A 25,933-nucleotide genomic window follows, 5' to 3' on the forward strand; every position below is an offset into this window, starting at 1 on the left:
GGGGCTGGGGGGAGATGGAAACACATGGTGAGTCTGGACATCTGCATTCAAGGCACTGAGAGACTAAGGGCCTGGTGGAAGGAGCAAATGCTCAGGTGGGAGGAGGAGAGGGCCCTGGGATGAACGGGAGGGGAGGCCAATGATGAACCATGAGGGAGGACAGAGGGACCACAGCAGAAGCCCACCTGTGATGCCAGTCTAGGGAGGCCACCCGGGCGGAATGGGGACACCTGGCCAGTGGGGCCAGACTTCCGCATCCGGGTCTCCCAAGAGACTGGTGGCCTTAGCAGAGGGAAGGAGCAGGGCCTCCCTGAGGGGGGCAGAGGAGTGGGCTCAGATCCTGTTGGGCTTCACGCTGAGGATGCAAAGGAAGGAAAGGGGACCCTGGACCCCAGCACAGCGTTAATCTGGGAAGGTCCGTGTGGGGAAATAGGAGCAGGTGGTGAATCTGGACTTCCGCATCCGGGTCTCAGAGACACTCGGGGCCTTGGTGGAAGGAGCAGGGCCGCCCTTAGGTGGGCAGAAGAGAGGGCCCAGGCAGTAACCCGAGTCAAATTATGAACTCTGAGGGAGGACAGAGGAGATCTCACAGAGGTTGGGCCATAGTGTCTGTCCAGGAAGATCGCTGGAGGGCAAGGGGATACGAAGCATGTCTGGACTTCAGGTTCTGGGTCTCAGAGAGTGAGGAGGTCTGGTGTAAGAAGCAGGGCCTCTAGTTGGCAGAAAGGGCGGGGGCGGGGGAAGGAGGGCCCAGGTTCTGTCAGGAGTCAAGATGAGGGAGGAATGAAGGACCCTGGACCCAGTAGGGAATCAGTCCTGGGAGGCCTCTGGGGGAGACAACGGTGACATGAGGCGTGTCCTGACTTCTGCTCTGGGTCCCAGAGACACTGAGCGCTTGTTGTGAGGAGTGGCCCTCAGGAGCAGGGATGAAGGCACCGGCCATCCAGGGAGTCCAGATGGGGAACAGAGGGTAGGGCTAAGGGACCCGAAGGACCCATCTCGGGGAAGCCCTGGACTTTGTAGCCGGACGCGACGTCCCACAGTCTTTGCCCGTGGCTCTCAGGGCAGTGAGGGCTTTGGTCGGAGGGGACGGGCCTGGAGACAGCAGAGACAGCATCACCAGCGGTGCTGTGGCTCATGCTGAGATCCCTGAGGGAGGGCTCAGGGAGGGACCTGGACTCCAGAACAGGGACAACGCATGGAAGCCTGCCCCTGCTGGCCGCCCTGGGAGGCCTGTTTTTGTCAAGTCCACAGGCCGTGTGTCAGGACGTCCGCATCCAGCTCTGACCGAGGCTGGCGGCCTGCTTTAAAAAACGGGGGGTGGGGGGGTCAGGAGCTAATGGGACTGGATGGGAGGACCCGGCGGGAGGACATGAGTGACCCTGGACCCCAGAACAAAGTCAGTCCTGGGAGGCCCCTGAGCGGGAAGAGGATGAGTGGCGTATCCAGACTTCCACCTTGGGGTCTCAGAGAGGCTGGGGGTTGGTGTAAGAGGCAGAGCCTCAGGTCAGCAGCAGGGAGGGCTCCGTTCCTGCTGGAATCCAGGTGAGAGCCCTCAGGGAGAACTGAGGGGGCCCTGGACCCCAGAACAGAGTCATAGATGGGAGGCCCTTGAGCAGCCGTCCACCTGAGTCGCACCCCCGAATTTGGCCTTGGATCTCAGGGATGTGCGGGGCGGTCAGAGGGGAAAGGACTCGGGACAGCAGAGGGCAGGGCCCCAGGTCTTGTTGGAGACCAGGAGGGAGGCAGGCTGAGAGTTGAGGACCTTAGAGCCTGAAACAGACAATGATTTTGTTGCCCTTGGGGTCCTTCTTTGAAGTCCCCCAAGGTGGGGGAAGCAGCTGAAGTGTTTCCTGACTTCTGCACCCAGGGTCTGAAGGAGGTGAGCCTTGGTCTGAGGAGTGCGGCCTCAGGTCAGCAGAGGGTGGAGTCCCAAGACCCTGAGGGAGGACTGAGCTGTCCCCCACCCAGACATAGGGGACCCAAATGAGCTCCTGCCCCAGTGGTCAGTCCTACGAGGCCAGGCCAGGTGTCAAAAGTAAGCACCCCACTTTCTCCTCTGGGTCTCAGCAGGATGGTGGCTCCGGCCTGCAGGATGCATCCTGTGGTTAGGAAAAGGGATAGTTCCAGGTCCTGCCAAAAGCAAACATGAGCACCTTGAGAACAAAGAGTGATCTCCCGCCCCAGGACAGAGGGGCCAACCCGATCTCAGCTCTTTGTGAATTGGGTGGGATGCAGGGGGAGGGTTTGGCCTGCTGCCTCCTCACCCTCCTCTCAGAGCTCTCAGGGAGGTGAGGACCATGCTGGGAGAGGTCAGGGTCAGGTCATCTGAGGAAGCCCACCTGGGAGACACACAGGAGTCCCTACTCCTGCCAAGAGTCAATGCGGGGACCCCCGAGGGAGCAGTGAGTGGCTCCCAACCCACCCCTCGGGACAAGGAGGGAATGGCCCAGAAATCTGGCCAGCCCCTACCAGGCAGCCCTGGGAACGCTGGGCGGGGCCTGTCAGGCTGAGCCCCTCTTCCTTTCCAGGTCCCTGGTCTCAGGGAAGGGAGGGCCTGGGCCTGAGGGTCTGGACTCAGGTCAGCTGAGGAGGCAGGTGCCTTAGCTCTGGCTCTGGCTCTGGCCCTGGCAGGGGGGAAGGTGAGAAATGAGGCTATGTCTCCCACAGCAGTATCCTTAGGGCCCAGGCCTACCCTGCCACTTCTGTCAGCCATGGGGAGATGGGGGATCGGTGGGCCGACTGATTTCTCCCGACTGTTCCTTACGGCGTCTCCCAGAGATGAGGTCTTGGCACCAGGAGGGTAGCCTCAGGTCAACACAGGGAGTTTTCCCAGGTCTTCTGTGGGGTCAAGGTATAGACAGAGAGGCACACCCATCCCAGCACAGATGGAACCCCAAGCTTGGCCGTCCCTAGAGATCAGTGATGAGCCTTTAGACCATTGGCAGGCATGGGCAGAGGTGGGCCCCCTCACTTACCTTCTGTGGAGTCTCAGGGCTTTGCGGTCTTGCTGGGACCCTTTGGCCTCAGGCTGCGGGGGTGGGGCCCAGGCCCTGCCAGGGGAAATAGCAGTCCCCTGAGGGGCCAAGGAGGGGACTGCCCAGCTTGGACTGATGGGGACCTCACAGATTCTGCCCCAGCCCTCCTGTGTGCACTGGGCTTCCGTGGCCATGCTCTGTGTCTGCACCCCGAGGTGCTCCCTCCTTCCCTCCTCCAGGGGCTCCAAGAACTCAGAGTCCAGGCCTCTGTCTGAGGCAGGAGCCTCTAAGGTCAGAGAGCAGGGGAGGTGCAGGTGAGTGCCAGTGGTCAAGGTGAGGTACATGCTCTGAGCATGGAGCCAGGGGCTCGCCCGTCCCAACACAGAGGGGACCCCTCAGAACCCAAGTCCGACACAGTCCACTGTCAGCTCTGGGACCTTGGGCCTCTGTTGGCTGGGCTGCACCCTGAGGAGCCGTCCCACCTCTTTCTTAGGTTCAACCCGACACAAAAGCCATGCCCCTGGGTCAGAGGAGTGAGCTCTGGAAGGTGGAGGAAGACCCAGGAGAGGCCCAGGGCCTGGTGGAGGCACAACTGTCCGGGGCTGGGGAGGAGGAGCCCCCATCTCCTCCCTCCTCCTCTTCTTCCTCCTCCTCCTCCTCCTCCCCTTCCTCCTCCTGCTCTGTCCTGTTCCTGATTCCCCTGGGGGAGGGGTCTGCTACTGGGTCCCTGAGTCGTCCCCAGAGCCCTCAGAGTGCCTCCCCCTTCCCCACTGCCCAGGCAGCCAGGGCCTGGAGCCAGCCTGACCAGGGCTCCAGCAGCTCCGATGAGGAGGGGTCGAGCCCCTGGGAGGAGCCGGAAGTCACCCAACCCTGTCTCCAGGACAAACTTCACGTGAAAGTGGCTGCCCTGGTGGTGTTCCTGCTCCTCAAATACTGCAACAAGCAGCCGACCCACCAGGCAGAGATGCTGGGGATTGTCAGCAGAGATTACCAGGGCGACTTCCCAGTGATCTTGGGCCAAGCAAGCCTCCAAGTGCATGAGGCTGGTCTTTGGCGTGGATGTGAAGGAAGTGGACCCCAGTGACCACTCCTACGTCCTGGTGACTGTCCTGGGCCTCACCTGTGGTGGAATGCTGAGCGGTGAGCCAGGCATGCCCAAGACCAGCCTCCTGGTGCTGCTACTGGGGGTGATCCTCCTGGAAGACGACTGTGCCCCTGAGGGGGAGGTGTGGGAAGTGCTGGGGGCCACGGGCGTGTATGCTGGCAAGGAGCACATCATCTGTGGGGAGCCCAGGGAGCTCCTCACCAAAGTCTGGGTACAGGAAGGGTACGTGGAGTACCGGCAGGTACCCGGCAGCGACCCTGCCCGCTACGAGTTCCCGTGGGGTCCCAGGGCCCACGCTGAAACCAGCAAGTTGCAAGTGTTGGAGTATTTGCTCCGGGTCAATCTCAGGCAGCCTGGTTCCTCCCTGATCCTGTCTGAAGGAGCTGTGAGTGATGAGGGTGAGGGGGCCCGAGTCCCAGTGGTGGCCAGGGCCTTTCCAGGCTTTGGTGGGGTCGGCAGCGTCTCCTGCGGGGTGCTGGGCATGAAGTGAGGCCACATTTTGGTTCTTCCCTGTGTGTGTGAAGAGAGAGCCCCGGGAGTTCTAAGTAGGGTAGGGCCAGGGAGGGTTGGGGGAAGAAAGCAGGCTGAAGAGCCAGCCTCTCTGGGGGCCTGTTCTCTGCGATGACTCTGACATCCAGAGCTTGGTTTTCTTGAGGAAGCTCTCAAATGTTGTTCCTTGGAATAGAAGGTTTAACCAGCTTCGGCACCTAAGTGTGGGCGTGACATCCACCCCACAGCATTTGTACTTACTCAGTTCAAGAGTTTTAAGAGTTTTGTCATGTTCTGGAAATAAGGTGGGAGATCTTCCCTCCTTGTTTGGGTTCTGGAATGAAATCACAGGGCATTGGCATAGGAATTTGTTGGAAAGGTGAAAGAATGGAGCAGTCAAGTGACGGGGTCAGGAAAGAGGGAAATAAAAGATTGTTCATTTTTGCTTCTTACTCCTTGGCGTCTGTCATTCTGCAAAAGTAACATAGATGTGTGCTCCTTCATTCGCTTGGTTCTTCAAGAAAGGAGGAGAAACGACATCTCAGCACAGAGGGAGCCCTGCTCACTGGCTCCTTGATTCCCAGACATGGGCTGAGCTCTGCTCTCTGGAAGGCCCTGGGCGTGAGCAGTGAGGACACTAGCAGAAGCAGGACACGTCCCAGCCACAGGGGCCTGAGTCTAGCAGCCGCAGTCCTGGCAGGAAGGTGGGGAGGGGTGCCCTGAGTCCTGCAGAAGAAACGGAAGAAGGGTGAGGGAGTGCGGCTCCCGGGGCAAGCACTGCAGTGGAAGTGCCCCTGGCCTGGGTGGCTCAGGGTGTTGGGTCACCGTGCTTCCCTCTGTGCAGCTGATCACCGTGAACCTGGGGGGCGACAGTGGCCCTACTTGGAGACAGGGTGCCTTAGAGGTGGCAGCAAAGTCTGAAATGGATAATTGCTCTGAGACGTTCCTTCTGGATCATGGACAAACCAGGGAGAAATCTCCTCCTGGGGCAGGAAAAGAAGGTATCCTGTGCTCTCATCCCAAGGCCGTTGAACACAGTGCACAGACTAGGTGTTTTATATCTGTCATCTGCAAGTATTTCTGGAGAAATACAGTGATATTCCTTCGAAGTGGAGCCCAGAAGACTCTAGACTGGCACTCTTGTCCTGACCATGCAAAGCCAGAACCCACTGCATTAAAAAGTCATTTTAGTTTGGTTATCTGGAGTGCAATTTGGACAGGTATAAGTAAGCAAGGTCTAGGTTTTGGTGGGGGGAGAAATGAGTGAAAGGAGTGGTTTGGTGGAAGAGCGGCTGGGAGGGAGGGAAGGAGCTGGTCTTTGACTCACATTCCAGGAGCTTTGTATTGTGTCCAGCTGGGACAGTTCCCTCACACCTGAATGCCATACATATTCTCATATATCTCACATATATCCTCTGATTTAGAAAATGGATTGAGTTTTACTTATGAAGCACCCTCTTTGGCTGATTAGCTATTCCATGTCCTATTGAGCTGCACATTCTCTAACATGACCTGGGTAACAAAAAAAAAAAAAAATACCCCAGAGGAGAGAGTGGAAGGCCCTGGGATCAAAACAACACTTGAAATCACTGCCATTCATCAAAGTTCCAATATATGCCAGGCACTGTGCAAGGTGCTTTCCATATATCACATGCATTCCTGCAGTCCTGCAAGACGGGGCTTATCAAACTCACTCACTTAACTCACTCACTTCAGAAAGAACCTGAGGCTCCTAGGACTTGGTCATTTTCCCAGGATCACGTGGCTAGTGAGTGACAGGGCAGAGACTAGAACCCGGGTCTGAATTCGTGTAGAGTCCACGCTGTTCCCACCCACTGCAGCCTGTGTCCAACCTTGTGAGTCCTACATCATTCCTGAGGACAGCATGGTGTCTTCCAGGTGACAAAAAGAAGGATGCTGTGGCTCAGGTACTAAAAAACCTGTTGCTAAGGAAGGAAGGTGACAATGAGAATCAAACAGGTTTTGGGTACTGTCTGTGGGCTTTATTAACCTAGAGTTCTTCTGCCTGAGCCTCAGAGTTCTTTGAGAACTGACTGCCCAGGTGCTGGCATTTTTTGCAGACCTAGCACTTTCCCAAATTACAGCAGCCTTTCCCTGGTATTCCCCTGTGTGCTCTTCTGTCTCATTCTTGAACCTGGCCTGCTAAGGAGCTCATCACTGGTCCCCATGGAACAGCTAGGAATCACCTTCTCTCCCCCAACATAGAACCTTACTCTCTGTAGTAATCCTCTGGTCACTAAATGAAGAAAGTGAATCCTCCCTGCTGGAATCACAGAATCGTTTGAAAATTAGATGTCATCCTGTACTTGAAAGTATCTGTCACACAGGAGGTGCTTGAAAAGTTCAAAGAATTCCAAGGCAAACTGACCTCAAAAACTCCTCCCCTGGCATGCCTGGGTGGCTCAGTCGGTTAAACGTCTGCCTTTGGCTCAGGTCATGATCCCAGGGTCCTGGGCTCGAGTCCCACATCAGGCTCCCTGCTCAATGGGGAGCCTGCTTCTCCCTCTGCCCGCTGCTCCCCCTGCTTGTGCAATCTCTTTCTCTCTCTCTCACTGACAATTAAATAAATAAAATCTTAAAAAAAGAAACTCCTCCCAGCAATAAAGTCAGTCGTCATAACAAATTATAATAGTTGCATTTGGTTAAGCCCCTACTGTGTAACAATACATGGGAGAAACTTTAATGTTCATCCATAGTGTGTCTTGCTTTCCTTCCAGGATACAGGGGACACCACCTTGCCAGTCCCCTTGTAGTTAGGGAGGGTTGCGCGATAACCCTTTGCCATGGAGATGTGAGCAGAAGCATTGTTTCTCACATCCAGGCATTTGCGAGCCAGTGTGTCCGTTCCATGCTGTCTCCCTTGATTCACCAGCAAACATGGTGACCCCGTGTTGAGATAGGGGAGCCACAAGATGAAAGCAACCTGGACCCAGGGTCTAGGAAAAGCAGAGGGCCCCTGCCAAACTGTATCAGAATTTGTGTGCACAAAGATGCACTTCTGTTGTGTTAGCCCTTCAAATGTCACAGTTTGTTGCATCAGTTAGCAGTTACTTTCACGCAGCCGCTTTTTTTGTTGTTGGGCTTATCTAGAAATTTTACTTAAGAAGGTAGTAGTACATATCTTCCTTTTGCCGAAAACTTCTAAACATACAGATGAGTCACAATATCCCCCTTTCAAAGTTCCTCCACAATTTAGCCTCCTCCTCGGAAGTCACCATGACTAACAATCTAGTGTGTGTTATTTTTATTTTTTTAAATTAAAACATTTTTTTCCATTGAGAGAGAGAAAGAGTGTGTGAGTGGAGGGAGGGGCAAAGGGAGAGAGAGAGAGAGAGAGAGAGTCTCTCAAGCAGGCTCCATGCTCAGCACAGAGCTCGACTCGGAGCTCCGTCTCAGGACCCTGAGATCATGACTTGAACCGAAATCAAGAGTCGGACGCTTAACCAGCCGAGCCACCCAGGCACCCCTAGTGTGTGTTATTCTAAAGGTGACTATGGCTTCTTCATAGATATGCTCTACGAATATAGTGTTTTTATTCAACCTATCCCGTAATACTGTGCATATTGCTCTGCCACTAGCTTTTGTCACTTAATAAAATGGATGCAGGATCTTCCCATGACAGCACATATAGATCCACCTCACTTTTGAAACTATTCCCTGGAATGTTAAAGTTTGTATATACCATAATTAATCACATAAACAATTTTTTTCCGGGTGGAAACAAGTTGTTTTCCCTTTATCGTATGATTAATAAAATGAAAACAACATCTTTGACTATGAATCCTTGGGTAGACATGAATGTTTTCTAAGAAGATATACATACTAACATAGACACTGGGTTAGCGTGGAGAGGGTGTGAATTGTTTAACATTTCATAAATGTGTCTGAAATTTTATTCCACAAGTGCTATACCAGTTTGCAGTCTCATAAAAATTGGAACTGATTTAAGATTCTGCAATATCAACAAGACACATCCCCCTCTACTTTGAGAAAGAGGGATTTGGCCAGAATGACCAGCAGCCAGGGGAGGAGACCAGCCAGGACACCCTCAGCTAGTGAGGGGCACTGAGAGCATCCTGGGGAAAGTGATGGCCAGAGTCTATGAGAGAAAATGAGTACGAAACCAAGTCCAGAGAGCCCCAGGCAGGCTGGCAGTCAGGGCTCTGAATCTAGAGTTCAGCTTAGGGGGAAAGGGGCCAAAAGGAGAGAAGGTGGAGAGGCAGAGGGATTCAGGAGAAAGAACGTGGATGGGCTGGATGGGCTGGGGAAGCCTCTGAATCCTTATCACCAGCTGGAAGTTGTGGGGTGGTGTGACAGGGCAGGTCTGTTGGATGAATGGATCAGCAGCGTGCCAGACACCCCACTACTGTAGAGTCCCCCTACCTCTGTCAGGAAGAGTACACCTGGCTCCCTGCCCCTGCAGATAAAGGGCTGGGCATGGACACGCTTGAAAGCTGTCCAAATGGTGTCCACGGCTCAGACTGCCTTCCAGGGCTCCTGAGGTCGTGGCATAGCAGGGGCGGGTGTCCTGTCCTGTGGCTACGATGGCTGGCCTGTGTTGCCACCAGTCTGCAGGGTGGGTGGAAAACCTGTGGAGATGGCCTTTTCTTATTCAACTGATGAGAAAGTGTGGGCTCCAGTGTGGGACAAGGAGCATAAATGGGCTGGGGAAATCTGATAGACCATGTTTCCTAGGAAGGAAGCTCCATGGACCATCCTGTTGAGAGCATCCCCACCTCCAAGATGGTGTTTGGACCTGGGGAGGAGACGTCCATGGTGACACCCTCAATAATAGTTTCCCATAGGAATTCTGAAGTTCCGTGAGCATTTGGAGAACTGTGGGTTTCATCCATGGAGGTGGAAGGCCCAGGCAGGGGGCAGGCTTCACATTTTGAATCAGTGAATGGCACCCTCCAGCAACTTGATTTATATATACGTATGTATATGTATATGTAATTTTTCTTAAAGGTTTTATTTATTTATTTGACAGAGAGAGGGACAGCGAGAGAGGGAACACAAGCAGGGGGAGTGGGAGAGGGAGAAGCAGGCTTCCCGCGGAGCAGGGAGCCCGATGTGGGACTCGATCCCGGGACCCTGGGGCCATGACCTGAGTCGAAGGCAGACGATTAACAGACTGAGCCACCCAGGAGCCCTGTGTATATAATTTTTAAAGGAAACATGGAAAAATTCCTCTGATAGGTGGATTTCTCGTTGAATACAGGCATATATATATGCCATTTTGGGTTACTTTTTAATACTCTGCTCCTGGCACCCTTGTTAAGGCTGAACATATATCCACCAGTACTCAACACTTACTTCCTCTAACCTTGTTTCAGGAAGCTGGCAGCTCTGTAGTAACTAAAGTTACTCTTGACAAACAGAGCAAGCAGCTGGGGACAACTTTGGGCCCAGGAGGCTAGGATTCCATGAATCCATCCTCTATGTCCTATATCTAACTGGAAAATCTCCATGATGCATTCTCCATCTAACTGGTAGACTGTTAGCATTTTAGAGGTGAAACCTGTTACTCCAACTGAAGCCTTCACACAGACCCACTCTGTGAACGTGAGCAAGCCAGAGTAGTCTGGTGGAAATGAGGACTGTGAACCCAATCCCATCCACTCAGCACCCTTTCTTCCCCCTTGGGGCAGTGAGTCCCAACACCAGCCACAGAACCCTAGGCTTCCCCCTACTTGCCCGAGCACAGCTGGGAATGTTCTGTGCTAGAAGACTATTTCTCAGACATGGAATTCCTTATGTTCCTGCACAGGTGTATAAATGTGGGCTCCATTCTGTCCAATACTCCGAATGCTAGTTTTGCTGCCCGGCTTTTCCTGCCAACAACTTGTGGCCCCCCAACCTCTGTATACCCAGCACACTTTGCCATCCCCTGTCTTGTTTCCCTAAGTCCTCATTGCCCACCACTCCTGAACTAGGGGCACACCGTCCTCCTACCTTTGTTTCTCTATTCTCAGCACAGGACTGGGTATTCTCCCTCCAACGCCCCTCCCTAGGATTTTGCACAGTCTCCTCTCTCCTGCTAACACCAATCCCCGTCTCTATCTTCCCAGACCTGGGTCGGCTTCAAAATCTCCTCTGAGAAAGAGGTCCCTCCCTTGACCTGGTAGCTCTCAGCACTGAGTAGGTCCTCTCTATCTTTCCAGCGGTGCTTCCTTCTTTTGAAATTATTCTTAAATCATGTTCAAATATTCTCAAAAGAATGGGGGGTTTGGTTCATTTTGCTTTCACCTGTTTTTTCTGCTCACAACAGGGCACACAGTCCCCTTGACTGATTTTCAGATTACCTAATCTCAACCAAAATCTATTAAAGCTGTGTAACTTAATCCTCTTTTAAGAACACAGGGAAAGTGTTTCCTATAGGGGTTCTTTATTCAACAGAGAGCAGAGAAAGAAAATTTGGATGTGGAGTTCTTAGCAGCTCTTCTAGTCACATTGTATTCACATTTAAATGATGAGTTCTGTTTAAATCCCTGTTATATGTGTGCTTATCTGGTCACTGTGCTAAGGCCTTGGGTACAAAAGGGGTATAGTTTGCCATACCCACTGGAACTCAGAATAAAAGCATAAAAACAACAGTATAGGGACGCCTGGGTGGCTCAGTTGGTTGTGTCTGCCTTCAGCTCAGGTCTTGATCCCAGCGTACTGGGATCAAGTCCTGCATTGGGCTCCTTGCTCAGTGGGGAGGCTGCTTCTCTCTCTGCCTGCCACTCCTCCTGCTTGTGTGCTCACTCTGTCTCTGTCTCGCTCTCTCATAAATGAATAAACAAACAAACAAACAAACAAACAAATAAACAAAAAGTCTTTAAAAAACCCAAAATAATCATTATACTTCCATTTCTTCACCATAGCCTTTCCTCTACTGTTGGCATACATTTTACTGCTACATATGTTAAAACTCCACCATACATGGTTGTTAAAATAGTCAATTATCTCTTAATGACATTTACATAAATAAGAAAATCATCTTTATGTTTACCCATGAAGTTGAAATTCCTGGTGTTCTTCATTCCTTTTTGTAGATCTAGATTCCTATCTGGTATATTTCTCTGTCTGCCTGGAGGACTTTAACATTTCTCTTTAAACATTCTTTAACATTTCTTGTAGTGCATGTCTCTTGGAGATTAATTCTTTAAGGTTTTGTATTTCAGAAAAAACTTTATTTCACCTTTCTTTTTGCAATGTATTTTCACTGCGAATAGAATTCTAGGTTGACAGTTCAATTTTTTAGTACTTTAAATACACTGTTCCACTCTCTTCTTGTTTTCATTGTTTTTGACAAGAAATATACACTTATGGGCGCCTGGGTGGCTCAGTTGGTTGGGTAACTGCCTTCGGCTCAGGTCATGATCCTGGAGTCCCGGGATCGAGTCCCGCATCGGGCTCCCTGCTCAGCTGGGAGCCTGCTTCTCCCTCTGACCCTCTCCCCTTTCATGCTGTTTCTCTCTCTCTCTGTCTCTCTCAAATAAATAAATAAAACCTTAAAAAAAAGAAATATACACTTATGCTTATCTTTGTTCTTCTGTAGTAAAGTGTCTTTTATCTCTGGGTATTTTTAAGATTTTTCTCTTTAGTACTAATTTTATTTTATTATTTTTTTTAATTTTATTATGTTATGTTAATCACCATACATTACATCATTAGTTTTTGATGTAGTGTTCCATGATTCATTGTTTGCGTATAACACCCAGTGCTCTATTCAATATGTGCCCTCTTTAATACCCATCACCAGGTCCCCCCACCCCCTCCCCTCTAGAACCTAAGTTTGTTTCTCAGAGTCCATAGTCTCTTTAGTACTAATTTTAAGTAGTTTGATTATTATGGGCCTTGGTATGGTTTTCTTCACCTTTCCTGTTCTTGGCACTCTTAGCTTTTTGAATCTGTGGGTTTATAGTTTTCATCATATTTGGAGTTTTTTCATTCAAATATTTTTTTCTATCCTCCCCTTTCCCTCTCCTTTGGGGTCTCCAAATATTTGTGCATAGGCCACTTGAAGTTGCCTCACAACTCACCAATACTCTATTCATTGTTTTCAGCATTGTTTCCTCTCTGTGTGTTTCATTCTGGAAAGTTTTATTGCTATATCCTCAAGTTCACTAATTTTTTCTTCTTACATGTCAAATCTGCATTAATCCAAACCAGTATATTTTTTTAACTCAACATTGTAGCTTTCATATCTCAAAGTTTATTTGGGATCCTTTTTTGTACCTTCCATGTCCCTAATTCAACATATTTAACCTTTCCTCTTATCTTTTGAACATTCAGAACATAGTTATATATAATACTGTTTTAATGTCCTTGTCTACTAACTCTATCTGTCTCATTTCTAGGTCAGTTTTAATTTATTTTTCTCCTCATTGTTGATCTTACCTTCTTGCTTCTTTGAATGGTCAGTAATTTCAATTATATGTCAGAAATTTTGAATTTTACTTCGTTAAGTGCTGGATATTTTTGTGTTTCTATGTATAAATATTCCTGTGCTTTGTTCTGGGACACAATTAAATTACTTGGAAACAGTATTCTCCTTTTGGGTCTTGCTTTTAAACTTTGTTAGCAGTTTTTAGACTATGGCTAATATTTCCTCACTTCTAAGGCTAAAACCATTCTGTGCATTCTGAGTCCCATGAATTATGAGGTTTTCTACTCTGACTAATGGCAGCAGGAATAATTCCCAGACCTACATGATCTCTAGAGATTTCTCTCTGTGGAGCTCTCTCCTCTCTGGAATTTTATCCTTCAACCCAGCCACCTGGCATCCCCAGACTGCCAGCTCCATCTCCTCAACTCAGGGAGATAGCCAGGCTCCTACTGTGGTCTGCAATCTCTCTCTAGGCAATCATAGGGCTCATCTCACTTGTTTTTAATCTCTCAGAGAACACTGTTCTTCTTTGCCTAATAATTTTTCACTTTTCCAATAAATGGAAAGTGATCATTTCATGTATTTTGCTGTTTTTTAATTGTTTTAAGTAGGTGTGTAAATTTGGTCCCTGTTACTCCATCGTGGCCACAGTCAGAAGTCCTATAATAGAGATTTAAAACCTGAATTTTCTACATATGACAAATGTTCCAGTATTTCAGCTTACTCAAATTAAATCCAGATTGAAAGACTGTGGGGCACATATATATGTTAATATAGACATACATACAAACTGGAAGTATGTCCAGCAAAATAGCAACATTGTTTTTCTCCTGCTTGTGGAAATATAAGCAATTTTTATTTTCTTATCTATGCTTTCAATATTTCAAACACTTCTATGCTTTCAATATTTCAAACACTTCTAAAAATTACCATTGTAATAAAAAAATACTGTAAATATTTAAAAACGTGATTTAGACTACCAAAAATAAACACTCATTATCTAGATGTTTTGTTGTAATATTGATCAACCTCTTGCTGGATTCTTTACAGCCCCTGGCACACTTGCTGGCTATGTAACTATAAAGAAACAAACAAACAAAAATGTTTAAAATCCAGTTAGTAGGCTATGTGTAGTCATTTAATTTCTCTCAGACTTTCAAATACAATGCTTCACAATTAAGGATCTATATAGTTTTTAAATACCATTTCTCCAGAAAATCTAATAACAGATTTTAAAAGGGAAATTATATTTAAGTGATATTCTCAATGACATGATATCAGATCTAATAATTATGGACAGGATTGTATATAGGCAATGTTGGCAGAAGGAATTATCACAATTACTTGCATTATTGAGTGTTGTTTATATGTGCTTTGTCAAAGGTTGTTTATATGTCTCTTGCAACAGCCCATAGTAAACTAATTGTTATTTAAAATGTTTTCTATTAAAATCTTTAAAAAAATAAAATGTTTTCTAGGGGGAGGAATTAAGATGGTGGAGGAGTAGGGGGATCCTAAGCTTGCTTTGTCCCTCAAACACAGGTAGATAATTATCAAATCATTCTGAACACCCAAGAAATCAACTGAGGTCTGAGAGAAAAAAAACTGCAAGTCTACAAGTAGAAAAGCGACCACCTTCTGGAAGGTAGGAGGTACAGAGAGTTGATTTGGGGAGATAAGAATAGTGGGTGCTGTGGAGGGGAGGGAGCCCTGCTTATGGAGTCTACTACAAAGTATTATAAATGGCGGAGTGCAAAATCGAAAGTTTTAGAAGTCTGCCACCACTGGGATCATGCCTGGATTAAATGTGCTCAGGAGGGGAAGGAGGGTAGAAACCCAGGAGTGGATAGTGTGGTCTAAGGATCCCCTGGACTGCAAGAAGAAAAGGTGGTACCAACATGCTGCACTGCTCCCAGGCATAGGAGCAGGGACTCTGGCAGAGGGCAGTGAGCCTAGGTGCCAGTTGTCTGCTCTGCTTTTCCATAAACTCTGAGCCACTGCATGGTTGTGCAACCACTTTCCTGGCATGGGTGGCAAATGGCAAAAGTGCCTCAAGACCGTCCCCCAGAGGATCAGTGCCAGTCTGCACTTTTGGAGTCCCTAAAATTTGGTATTTTGAAACCCGGCCACATGCCTGAGATAAAAGCTCAGACACAGGCAAGGTGAAGGCTGGAATCTGATGGAAGCTGAGGACATAAGAGGGGCAGTTGATTACTCTTCTGTGAGGGCTCCCTAAAGAGTGGTGGGTGTGAACTTCCAGCTCCAGGGCTACAGTGTTTTGGGGCTATAATCGTCCCACCCATCAGCACTGAAAGCCTTCAGGGAGCAAAACAGCACCACCTGGAGAAGGTTGGAGCTCCCTACACCAAGTTGCAACCCCCTGTGCCCTGGAGGCGCATTTTCACTGAAACAAGTCGGCCTGACATTCAGTGCAGCAAGCCCCTCCCCCAGAAGACCAGCATAAACACCTCCTATGCATGAAGTCTACTGATTCATAGAGTGCAGAAAAGCTTCAACTATAAGGGAAAAAGGAACTAACTTCCTTTTTATTTATTTTATTTTTATTTTTATTTATTTTTAAAAGTTTTGTATCTAGCTTCTTTTAACAAGCACACCAAAACACACCCAGGATCTAGGTGTTTTCTTTGTTTTGTTTTGTTTTGTTTTTCTGGGCAAAATGACAAGACGGAGGAATTCACCGCAAAAGAAAGAACTGGAAGTAGACCTAACGGCCAGGGATTTAATCAACACAGATATAAGTAGATGTCTGAACTAGAATTTAAAAGAGCAATTATAGGAACAATAGCTGGGCTTGAAAAAAGAATAGAAGACACTAGAGAATCCCTTAAGGCAGAGATAAAAGAACTAAAATCAAGAGGCACCTGGGTGGCTCAGTCATTAAGCATCTGCCTTTGGCTCAGGTCATGATCCCAGGGTCCTGGGATTGAGCCCACATTGGGCTCCCTTCTCATCAGGAAGCCTATTTCTCCATCTCCCACTCCCCCTGCTTGTGTTCCCTCTCTCACTGTCTCACTCTCTGTCAAAAAAATAAATAAATAAAATCTTAAAAACAAAAACAACTAAAATCTAGTCAGGCCGAACCCAAATGGATGCCATAACAAGGAGGTTGGACAAAGCACAGGATGAATCAGTGATATAGAAGATAATATTATGGAAAATAATGAAGCTGAAAAAGAAGAGAAAAAAAGGTAATGGATCACAACAGTAGACTTAGTGAATTCACTGACTTATTAAAATGTAATAACAGGGGGCGGAGCAAGATGGCAGAGGAGTAGGAGACCTGGATTTCGTCTGGTCTCAGGAATTCAGCTGAATAGGGATCAAACCATTCTGAACACCTACGAACTCAAAAGGAGATTGAAGAGAAGAATAGCAACAACTCTCTGAACAGAAAAGCGACCATTTTCTGGAAGGTAGGACGTGTGGAGAAGTGAATCCGAGGTGATATTCGGGAGGATAGACGGTGGGGGAGGGGGCCTCCGTCGGCCGCTTCTGGCAAGTGCTAGAGGCGCAGAGCACAAAATCGGAACTTAGAAGTCGGCTCCGCTGAGGGACGTCACTCCAGTGGCTAAGTGGAGGGGGTGGAACCCTCGCTGGGACAGTGTGGTCTCAGGACCCTCGGGGTCACAGAAAGACCGGGGGTGCCTGAGTGCGGCAGAGCTCCCAGGGATCGGAGCGGGGAAGCCGGCTGCAGAGACGGAGCTGAGGCGCGGGCTCTCAGCTCAGGGTGGCCATAAACTGTGATCGGCAACACAGTCGGGCCACTGCTCCTCCAGCAGGGACCCAACAAGCGGCAGATCCGGAGAGACTCCCCTTCTTCCCCCGGGAGGAGCAGCGCGGGAGTGCACCGCAGGGATCTGCTGGGTTTGGAGACTCCACACGGGGTCGGGTGCCAGAGATAGAAACGCTCGATCACAGGCCGGGTGAGCACGGAGTGCGGCCGGAGACCGGGGACATGGGAGTGACTGACTGCTTTTCTCTGGGGGCGCACTGAGGAGCGGGGCTCCGAGTTCTCGGCTCCTCCAGGCGGAGATTGGGAGGCCACCATTTTCACTCTAGTCCTCCAAAACTGTACCGAGAGCTTGCAGGGAACAAAATCTCCTGAGAGCAAACCCGAGTAGATTACTTAGCCCGGACCGACAAGGGCGGGGCAATTCCGCCTCCAGCAAAGACATTTGGGAACCACGGGAACAGGCCCCTCCCCCAGAAGATCAGCACAAACAGCCAGCCGAGACCAAGTTTACCGATCAAGGAGAATGGGAGAACTCCAGCGCTAGGGGAATACTGCACATAGAATTCATGGCTTTTTTACCATGATTCATTAGTATTTCAAAGTTAATTTTTTAACTGTTTTTTTTTTTAATTTTTCTTTTTCCCTTTTTCAACCAATATCTTATCAATCCCTTTTTGAAAAAAATTTTTTATTTTTCATTTTTAGAGTCATATTCTATCCCTTCATAGTAGATACCCTTATTTTTGGCATATATATATAAGTTGTTCTCTCTTTAAAATTTTGAGATACAGTTTCTTCTAACAGATCAAAATATACCCTAAATCACTAGTGTATGGCTTTGTTGTAGTCTCCTGCCTGATCACATTCTCTCCCCCTTTTTTTTTTAAATTTTCTTTCTTTTTTCAAACAACTTCTTAGCTTATCAATTCCTTTTATAAAATCTTTTATAATCTTCCTCTTTACAGTCATCTTCCATCCCTTCATTGTATCAACCCTTATTTTGTACATATATAAGTCTTTCTTTCCTTAAAATTTTAGGAGGCACTTTCTTCTAACAGACCAAAATACACCCAAAATCTAGTGCGTGGCACTGATCTATGCACTAGCCTGATCATATTTGATCATGTTCTGTTTATTTTTGTTCTGTTTTTGTTTTTATCTTTTACTTTTTCTTTTTTTTCTCTTTCTTTTTTATTTCTTTCCCTTTCTTTTCCCCTGGTTTCAGGTCTTTTCTGATTTGTTTAGCATATATTTGCTGGGGTCGTTGTTAACCTGTTACCATTTTCTTCTCTTATTCATCTCTTCTCTTCTGGACAAAATGACAAGACGAAAAAAATCACCTCAGCAAAAAGAACAAGAGGTAGTACCGTCTGCCAGGGACCTATTCAATACGGACATTAGTAGGATGTCGGACCTAGAGTTCAGAATCATGATTTTAAAGATACTAGCTGGGCTTGAAAAAAGCATGGAAGTTATCAGAGACACCCTTCCTGGAGAAATAAAAGAACTAAATCTAACCAAGTCGAAATCAAAAAGGCTATCAATGAGGTGCAATAAAAAATGAGGGCACTAACTGCTAGAGTAAAGGAGGCAGAAGAGAGAATCAGCGATATAGAAGACCAAATGATGGAAAATAAAGAGGCTGAGAAAAAGAGAGAGAAACAACTACTGGATCACGAGGGCAGAATTTGAGAGATAAGCAATACGATAAGACGAAACAACATTAGAATAATTGGGATCCCAGAAGAAGAAGAAAGAGAGAGAGGGGCAGAAGGTATATTGGAGCAAATTATAGCAGAGAACTTCCCTAATGTGGGGAAGGAAACAGGCATCAAAATCCAGGAGGCACAGAGAACCCCTCTCAAAATCAATAAAAATAGGTCAACACCCCGACATCTAATAGTAAAACTTACGAGTCTCAGAGACAAAGAGAAAATCTTGAAAGCAGCTCAGGAGAAGAGAAATGTAACCTACAATGGTAGAACCATTAGATTGGCAACAGACCTATCCACAGAGACCTGGCAGGCCAGAAAGGACTGGCATGATGTCTTCAGAGCACTAAACGAGAAAAATATGCAGCGAAGAATACTATATCCAGCTAGGCTGTCATTGAAAACTGAAGGAGAGATAAAAATCTTCCAGAACAAACAAAAATTAAAGGAATTTGCAAACATAAAACCAGCCCTACAAGAAATATTGAAAGGGGTCCTCTAAGCGAAGAGAGCCTAAAAGCAGCATAGACCAGAAAGGAATACAGACAATATACAGTAACAGTCACCTTACAGGCAATACAATGGCACTAAATTCATATCTTTCAATAGTTACCCTGAATGTGAATGGGCTAAATGCCCCAATCAAAAGACACAGGCTTTCAGATTGGATTAAAAAACAAGACCCATCAATATGCTGTCTATAAGAGACTCATTTTAGACCCAAAGACACCCTCAGATTGAAAGTGAGGGGGTGGAAAACAATTTACCATGCTAATGAACACCAAAAGAAAGCTGGGATGGCAATCTTTATATACGACAAATTAGATTTTAAAACAAAGACTGTAATAAGAGATGAGGAAGGACACTATATCCTACTTAAAGGGTCTATCCAAAAAGAAGATCTAACAATCGTAAATATCTATGCCCCTAACACAGGAGCAGCCAATTATATAAGACAATTAATAAAAAAGCAAAGAAACACATTGACAACAATACAATAATAGTGGGGGACTTTAACACCCCCCTGACTGAAATGGACAAATCATCTAAGCAAAAGATCAACAAGGAAATAAAGACTTTAAATGACACACTGGACCAAATGGACTTCACAGACATATTCAGAACATTCCATCCCAAAGCAACAGAATATACATTCTTCTCTAGTGCCCATGGAACATTCTCCAGAATAGATCACATCCTAGGTCACAAATCAGGTCTCAACCAGTACCAAAAGATTGGGATTATTCCCTGCATATTTTCAGACCACAGTGCTTTGAAACTAGAACTCAATCACAAGAGGAAAGCTGGAAAGAACTCAAATACATGGAGGCTAAAGAGCATCCTACTAAAGAATGAATGGGTCAACCAGGAAATTAAAGAAGAATTAAAAAAATTCATGGAAACCAATGAAAATGAAAACACAACTGTTCAAAATCTTTGCGATACAGCAAAGGCAGTCCTGAGAAGAAAGTATATAGCAATACAAGCCTTTCTCAAGAAACAGGAAACGTCTCAAATATACAACCTAACCCTACACCTATGGAACTAGAGAAAAAACAGCAAATAAAGCGTAAACTCAGTAGGAGAGAGAAATAATAAAGCTCAGAGCAGAAATCAATGAAATAGAAACCAAAAGAACAGTAGAACAGATCAATGAAACTAGGAGCTGGTTCTTTGAAAGAATTAACAAGATTGATAAACCCCTGGCCAGACTTATCAAAAAGAAAAATGACCCAAATCAACAAAATCATGAATGAAGGAGGAGAGATCACAACCAACACCAAAGAAATACAAACAATTATAAGAACATAATATGAGCAACTCTATGCCACCAAATTAGATAATCTGGAAGAAATGAATGCATTCCTAGAGATGTATCAACTACCAAAATTGAACCAGGAAGAAATAGAACACCTGAGCAGACCTATAACCACTAAGGAAATTGAAGCAGTCATCAAAAACCTCCCAACAAACAAAAGCTCAGGGCCAGATGATTTCCCAGGGGAATTCTACCAAACATTTAAAGAAGAATTAATACCTATTCTCCTGAAACTGTTCCAAAAAAAGGAAATGGAAGGAAAACTTCCAAACTCATTTTAGGAGGCCACCATTACCTCGATCCCCAAACCAGAAAAAGATCCCATCAAAAAGGAGAATTACAGACCAATATCCTTGATAAACATGGATGCAAAAATTCTCACCAAAATACTCGCCAATAGGATCCAACAGTACATTAAAAGGATTATTCACCATGACCAAGTGGGATTTATCCCTGGGCTGCAAGGTTGGTTCAACATCTGCAAATCAATCAACGTCATACAATATATTAACAAAAGAAAGAACAAGAATCATATGACCCTCTCAATAGATGCAGAAAAAGCATTTGACAAAGTACAGCATCCTTTCTTGATCAAAACTCTTCAGAGTATAGGGATAGAGGGTACATACCTCAATATCATAAAAGCCATCTATGAAAAACCCACAGCGAATATCATTCTCAATGGAGAAAGACTCAGAGCTTTCCCCCTAAGGTCAGGAACACGGCAGGGATGTCCACTATCACCACTGCTATTCAACATAGTATTAGAAGTCCTAGCCACAGCAATCAGACAACAAAAAGAAATCAAAAGCATCCAAATCGGCAAAGAAGAAGTCAAACTCTCACTCTTTGCAGATGATATGACATTTTATGTGGAAAACCCAAAAGACTCCACCCCAAAACTGCTAGAACTCATACAGGAATTCAGTAAAGTGGCAGGATATAAAATCAATGCACAGAAATCAGTGGCATTCTTATACACCAACAAAAGACAGAAGAGAGTGGAATTAAGGATTCGATCCCATTTACAATTGCATCCAAAACCATAAGATACCTGGAACAAATCTAACCAAAGAGGCAAGGATCTGTACTCAGAAAACTATAAAATACTCATGAAAGAAATTGAGGAAGACATAAAGAAATGGAAAAACATTCCATGCTCATGGATTGGAAGAACAAATATTGTGAAGATGTCAATGCTACCTAGAGCAATCTACACATTCAATGCAATCCCCATCAAAATACCATCCACTTTTTTTGAAAGAAATGGAACAAATAATCCTAAAATTTGTATGGAACCAGAAGAGACCCCAAATAGCCAGAGGAATGTTGAAAAAGAAAAGCGAAGCTGACAGCATCACAATTCCGGACTTCCAGCTCTATTACAAAGCTGTCATCATCAAGACAGTATGGTACTGGCACACAAACAGACACATAGATCAATGGAACAGAATAGAGAGCCCAGAAATGGACCCTCAACTCTATGGTCAACTCATCTTTGACAAAGCAGGAAAGAATGTCCAATGGAAAAAAGACAGTCTCTTCAACAAATGGTGTTGGGAAAATTGGACAGCCCCATGCAGAAGAATGAAACTGGACCATTTCCTTATACCATACACCAAAATAGACTCCAAATGGTTGAAAGACCTAAACGTGAGACAGGAGTCCATCCAAATCCTAAAGGAGAACACAGGCAGCAACCTCTTCGACCTCAGCTGCAGCAACTTCTTCCTAGAAACATCGCCAAAGGCAAGGGAAGCAAGGGCAAAAATGAACTATTGGGATTTCATCAAGATAAAAAGCTTTTGCACAGCAAAAGAAACAGTCGATAAAACCAAAAGACAACCGACAGAATGGGAGAAGATATTTGCAAATGACATATCAGATAAAGGGCTAGTATCCAAAATCTATAAAGAACTTATCAAACTCAACACCCAAAGAACAAAGAATCCAATCAAGAAATGGGCAGAAGACATGAACAGACATTTTTCCAAAGAAGACATCCAAATGTCCACAGACACATGAAAAAGTGCTCAACATCACTCGGCATCAGGGTAATCGAAATCAAAACCTCAATGAGATATCACCTCACACCAGTCAGAATGGCTAAAATTAACAAGTCAGGAAATGACAGATATTGGCGAGGATTTGGAGAAAGGGGAACTCTCCTACACTCTTGTTGGGAATGCAAGCTGGTGCAGCCATTCTGGAAAAGAGTATGGAGGTTCCTCAAGAAGTTGAAAATAGAGCTACCCTATGACCCAGCAATTGCACTACTAGGTATTTACCCCAAAGATAAAAATGTAGTGGTCTGAAGGGGTACATGCACCCCAATGTTTATAGCAGCAATGTCCACAATAGCCAAACTGTGGAAAGAGCCAAGATGTCCATCGACAGATGAATGGATCAAGAAGACGTGGTATATATATACAATGGAATACTATATAGCCATCAAGAAAAATGGAATCTTGCCATTTGCAATGACATAGGTAGAACTAGAGGGTATTATGCTGAATGAAATAAGTCAATCAGAGAAAGACATGTATCATATGATCTCACTGATATGAGGAATTCTTAATCTCAGGAAATAAACTGAGGGTTGTTGGAGTGGTGTGGGGTGGGAGGGATGGGGTGACTGGATGATAGACATTGGGGAGGGTATGTGCTATGGTGCACACTGTGAATTGTGTAAAACTTATGAATCACAAACCTGTACCTCTGAAACAAATAATACATTATTTGTTAAAAAAAAAAAGAAGATAGTAGGAAGGGAAAAATTAAGGGGGGAAATCAGAGGGGGAGAAGAACCATGAGAGATTATGGACTCTGAGAAACAAACTGAGGTTTCTAGAGGTGAGGGAGTTGGGAGGATGTGTTAGCCTGGTGATGGGTATTAAGGAGGCCATGTATTGAATGGAGGCCTGGGTGTTATACACAAACAATGAATCATGGAACACTACAACAAAAACTAATGATGTAATGTATGGTGATTAACATAACATAATAAAATAAAATTTAAAAAAACATATATGATAAAAGACTTGTGTCCAAAATATTAAAAAGAGCACTTAAAACTTAGAAACAGTAAAAAAAAGCAAACCAAAACATACAACCAGTTTAAAAACAGACAAAAGATCTGAACAGACACACCAAAGAAGATATACATATGTCAAATAAACATAGGAAAAGATGCTCAACACCATTTGTCATTAGGGAACTGCAAATTACAACTATATGCTACCTCTACAAGCCTACTAAAATGGCTAAACCCCAAAACTGATAATAATAAATACTTTTGAAGTTGCAGGGCAACTGCCACTTTCATTCATTGCTTATAAAAATGTAAAATGGTAAAGCCACTTTGGAAGACAGTTTGGCAGTTTCTTAAAAAGCTAACATAATCTTCTAAAGCTAAATATATATGACTTTGCACTTATGATTCTAGGTGTTTCCACAACTGATTTGAAAATGTAGTTCACACAAAACATGCACATGAATGTATAGCAATTTTATTCATGATAGCCAGAAGCTGAAAACAACCAAGATGCCCTTAAGTAGGTGAATGGATTAACAAATTATAGTACATTCACTGGTATATTATTTAGCTATAAAAATAAATTAGCTACTGAGCTATGAAAAGATCTGTATGAACATTTAATACATATTGTTAAGTAAAAAAAGGCAGTATGAAAAGGCAACATAATGAATGATCTCAATTATATAACCTTCTGAGAAAGGCAAAACTAAAGAGGCAGTAAAAAGATCAGTAGTTGCCAAGAATTTAGGAGAGTGATTAGCTGAAACACAGGTAATTTTTAGGATGGTAAAACTAATATGTATGATGCTTCAATGCTAGATATGTGACATGATGAGTATCTGTATATAGAATTTTATAGCACAAAGAGTGAATTGCAATGTATGCATTTTTTTAAATTTATTTGAGAAAGAGAGAGAGAGAACATGCATGAGCAGAGGGGGGAGCAGAGGGGGGAGAGAGAGGGACAAGCAGACTCTGCACTGAACATGGAGAAGGACTCAGTGCAGGGCTCATTTCAGGGCTCAACCTCATAACCAGGAGATCATGACCTGAGCCAAAATCCAGAGTTGGATGCTTAACCAACGGAGCCACCCAGGTGCCCCAATGTATGCAAATTTTAAAAAATCATTTAAGTGGTCAGGTAATCCGAGGAAGGGATGCATACTGTGACAAGGTAATCTAACTGTATTATAGCTGTATGAGACAATCATAGTAAAGAGGTTGGGAGGAAAGGTGTTAAGTTAAATAACTTTGGAAATGAGTGGTATCTGTCAGATTAAAGGCAAAAGCAACTGCATATAAGTGTTGTACTCTAGTTGATAAAGTTGTTTCCCCTGGGGTTACAGGCTAGAAATTCTACACTGTTATACATGTATATTGTAATTAAACAATTAAGTAAATGAATGGCAGATCAAAGAGCCAAATCTCTCACTGATTGAGTGGGAGGTTATAGATAAGTAAGGGAAGAGGCTAGAATGATTCTTGTAATGATTTAGAATTAGAGACATTAATCTGAACTCATGTTCAACTCAAAATAAATACAGATGGTTTCATATATTAAATATTTGTAGACATGTGTATATACATAGCTTAGTAGACACATGTGTGTCCTTTTTCTGTTAGTTGAGAGGAACTAGAAGCAATGAATCCCCAGTAGCAAAAAGCATGTCAAGCAGTTGAATTTAGGTTTCTAAAATCACTCTCTAATTAATTAACCAAGGCTCCTTGGAAAAATGATTCTAAGACTGAGACAGGAAATATATGCAATGATTCAGAGCACCTTGTAGTGCTCAAAAATAATGAAGTGATTAAAAATCAATCTACATTGTTGTGAGTATGTCAAAGGGACAAAGTAGCCAACTGAAAGAGCTCCCAATGGCCAGAGCTAGAACAACTGAACAACAAAATAAACTAGTATTAGCTTATAACCTAAAGTACAAAATAAATTTTAATGAGTCCATATTGATATAAATAAATTATTAAATAAATAAATAAGTGGGGGAGAAGAAATAAATAACCCTTGCAGAAGAATTCCAAATAATATTTGTAAATAATTCAACCTCAAGGAGAGGGAGTATAAATCCTCATTACTTAAGTATGGGTTGTGAATAGTGGCTTCCTTTCAAAGTATGGGAAGGGGAAAGCAAGAATAATTTCATAGTAGAGAAATCTGACAACCATTACCTCAGCCAGATGATGAAAGTTAATATCAACAAGTCATGTTGATAGTATGTACCCTTGATAGGATGTGATGACTTGGCACTTTACCTCTGTGGTCTTCTGCCCAAAATACATAACCCCAGTTTAACTCTTCCAGGCACAGATGGTTTTACTGGTGACTTTTATCAAACAGCTGTTAAAGAAATAATAACAATTTCATAAATTCTTACAGAAAATTTAAGAGGAGAGAATACTTTCCATCTCATTCTATGAAACTCTCCTTGTCCCAAACAGAAAAAGACATTATAAGAAAAGGAAACTATAGACATATATCCTTTGTTAACATGGATGCACCGATTTCAAACAATGTCTTAACAAACTGAATCCAAGAGCATACAAAATAATAATATACCTGGAACAACCTTGATTTATGTCAGAGATGCAAAGTTGATTCAACATTTGAAAAATCAGTGGAGTCTCC

At 44.9% G+C, this 25,933-nt stretch overlaps 1 protein-coding gene across 1 annotated transcript; it reads left to right on the plus strand.

Moving 5' to 3' along the window:
- Positions 1-3,492: 3,492 nt before the first annotated feature.
- Positions 3,493-4,573, plus strand: LOC114200020 (melanoma-associated antigen 8-like). The gene is given in 2 exon segments (XM_028091991.2): positions 3,493-3,993; positions 3,995-4,573. Coding segments are annotated over 2 exon segments (1,080 nt in total).
- The last annotated feature ends 21,360 nt before the right edge of the window (positions 4,574-25,933 follow it).

The sequence above is a fragment of the Eumetopias jubatus genome, unplaced genomic scaffold (assembly GCF_037043125.1).
Source record: "Eumetopias jubatus isolate StellerSeaLion01/CBP00866 unplaced genomic scaffold, mEumJub1_p1.0 scaffold_11, whole genome shotgun sequence".
NCBI classification, from domain to species: Eukaryota; Metazoa; Chordata; class Mammalia; order Carnivora; family Otariidae; genus Eumetopias; species Eumetopias jubatus.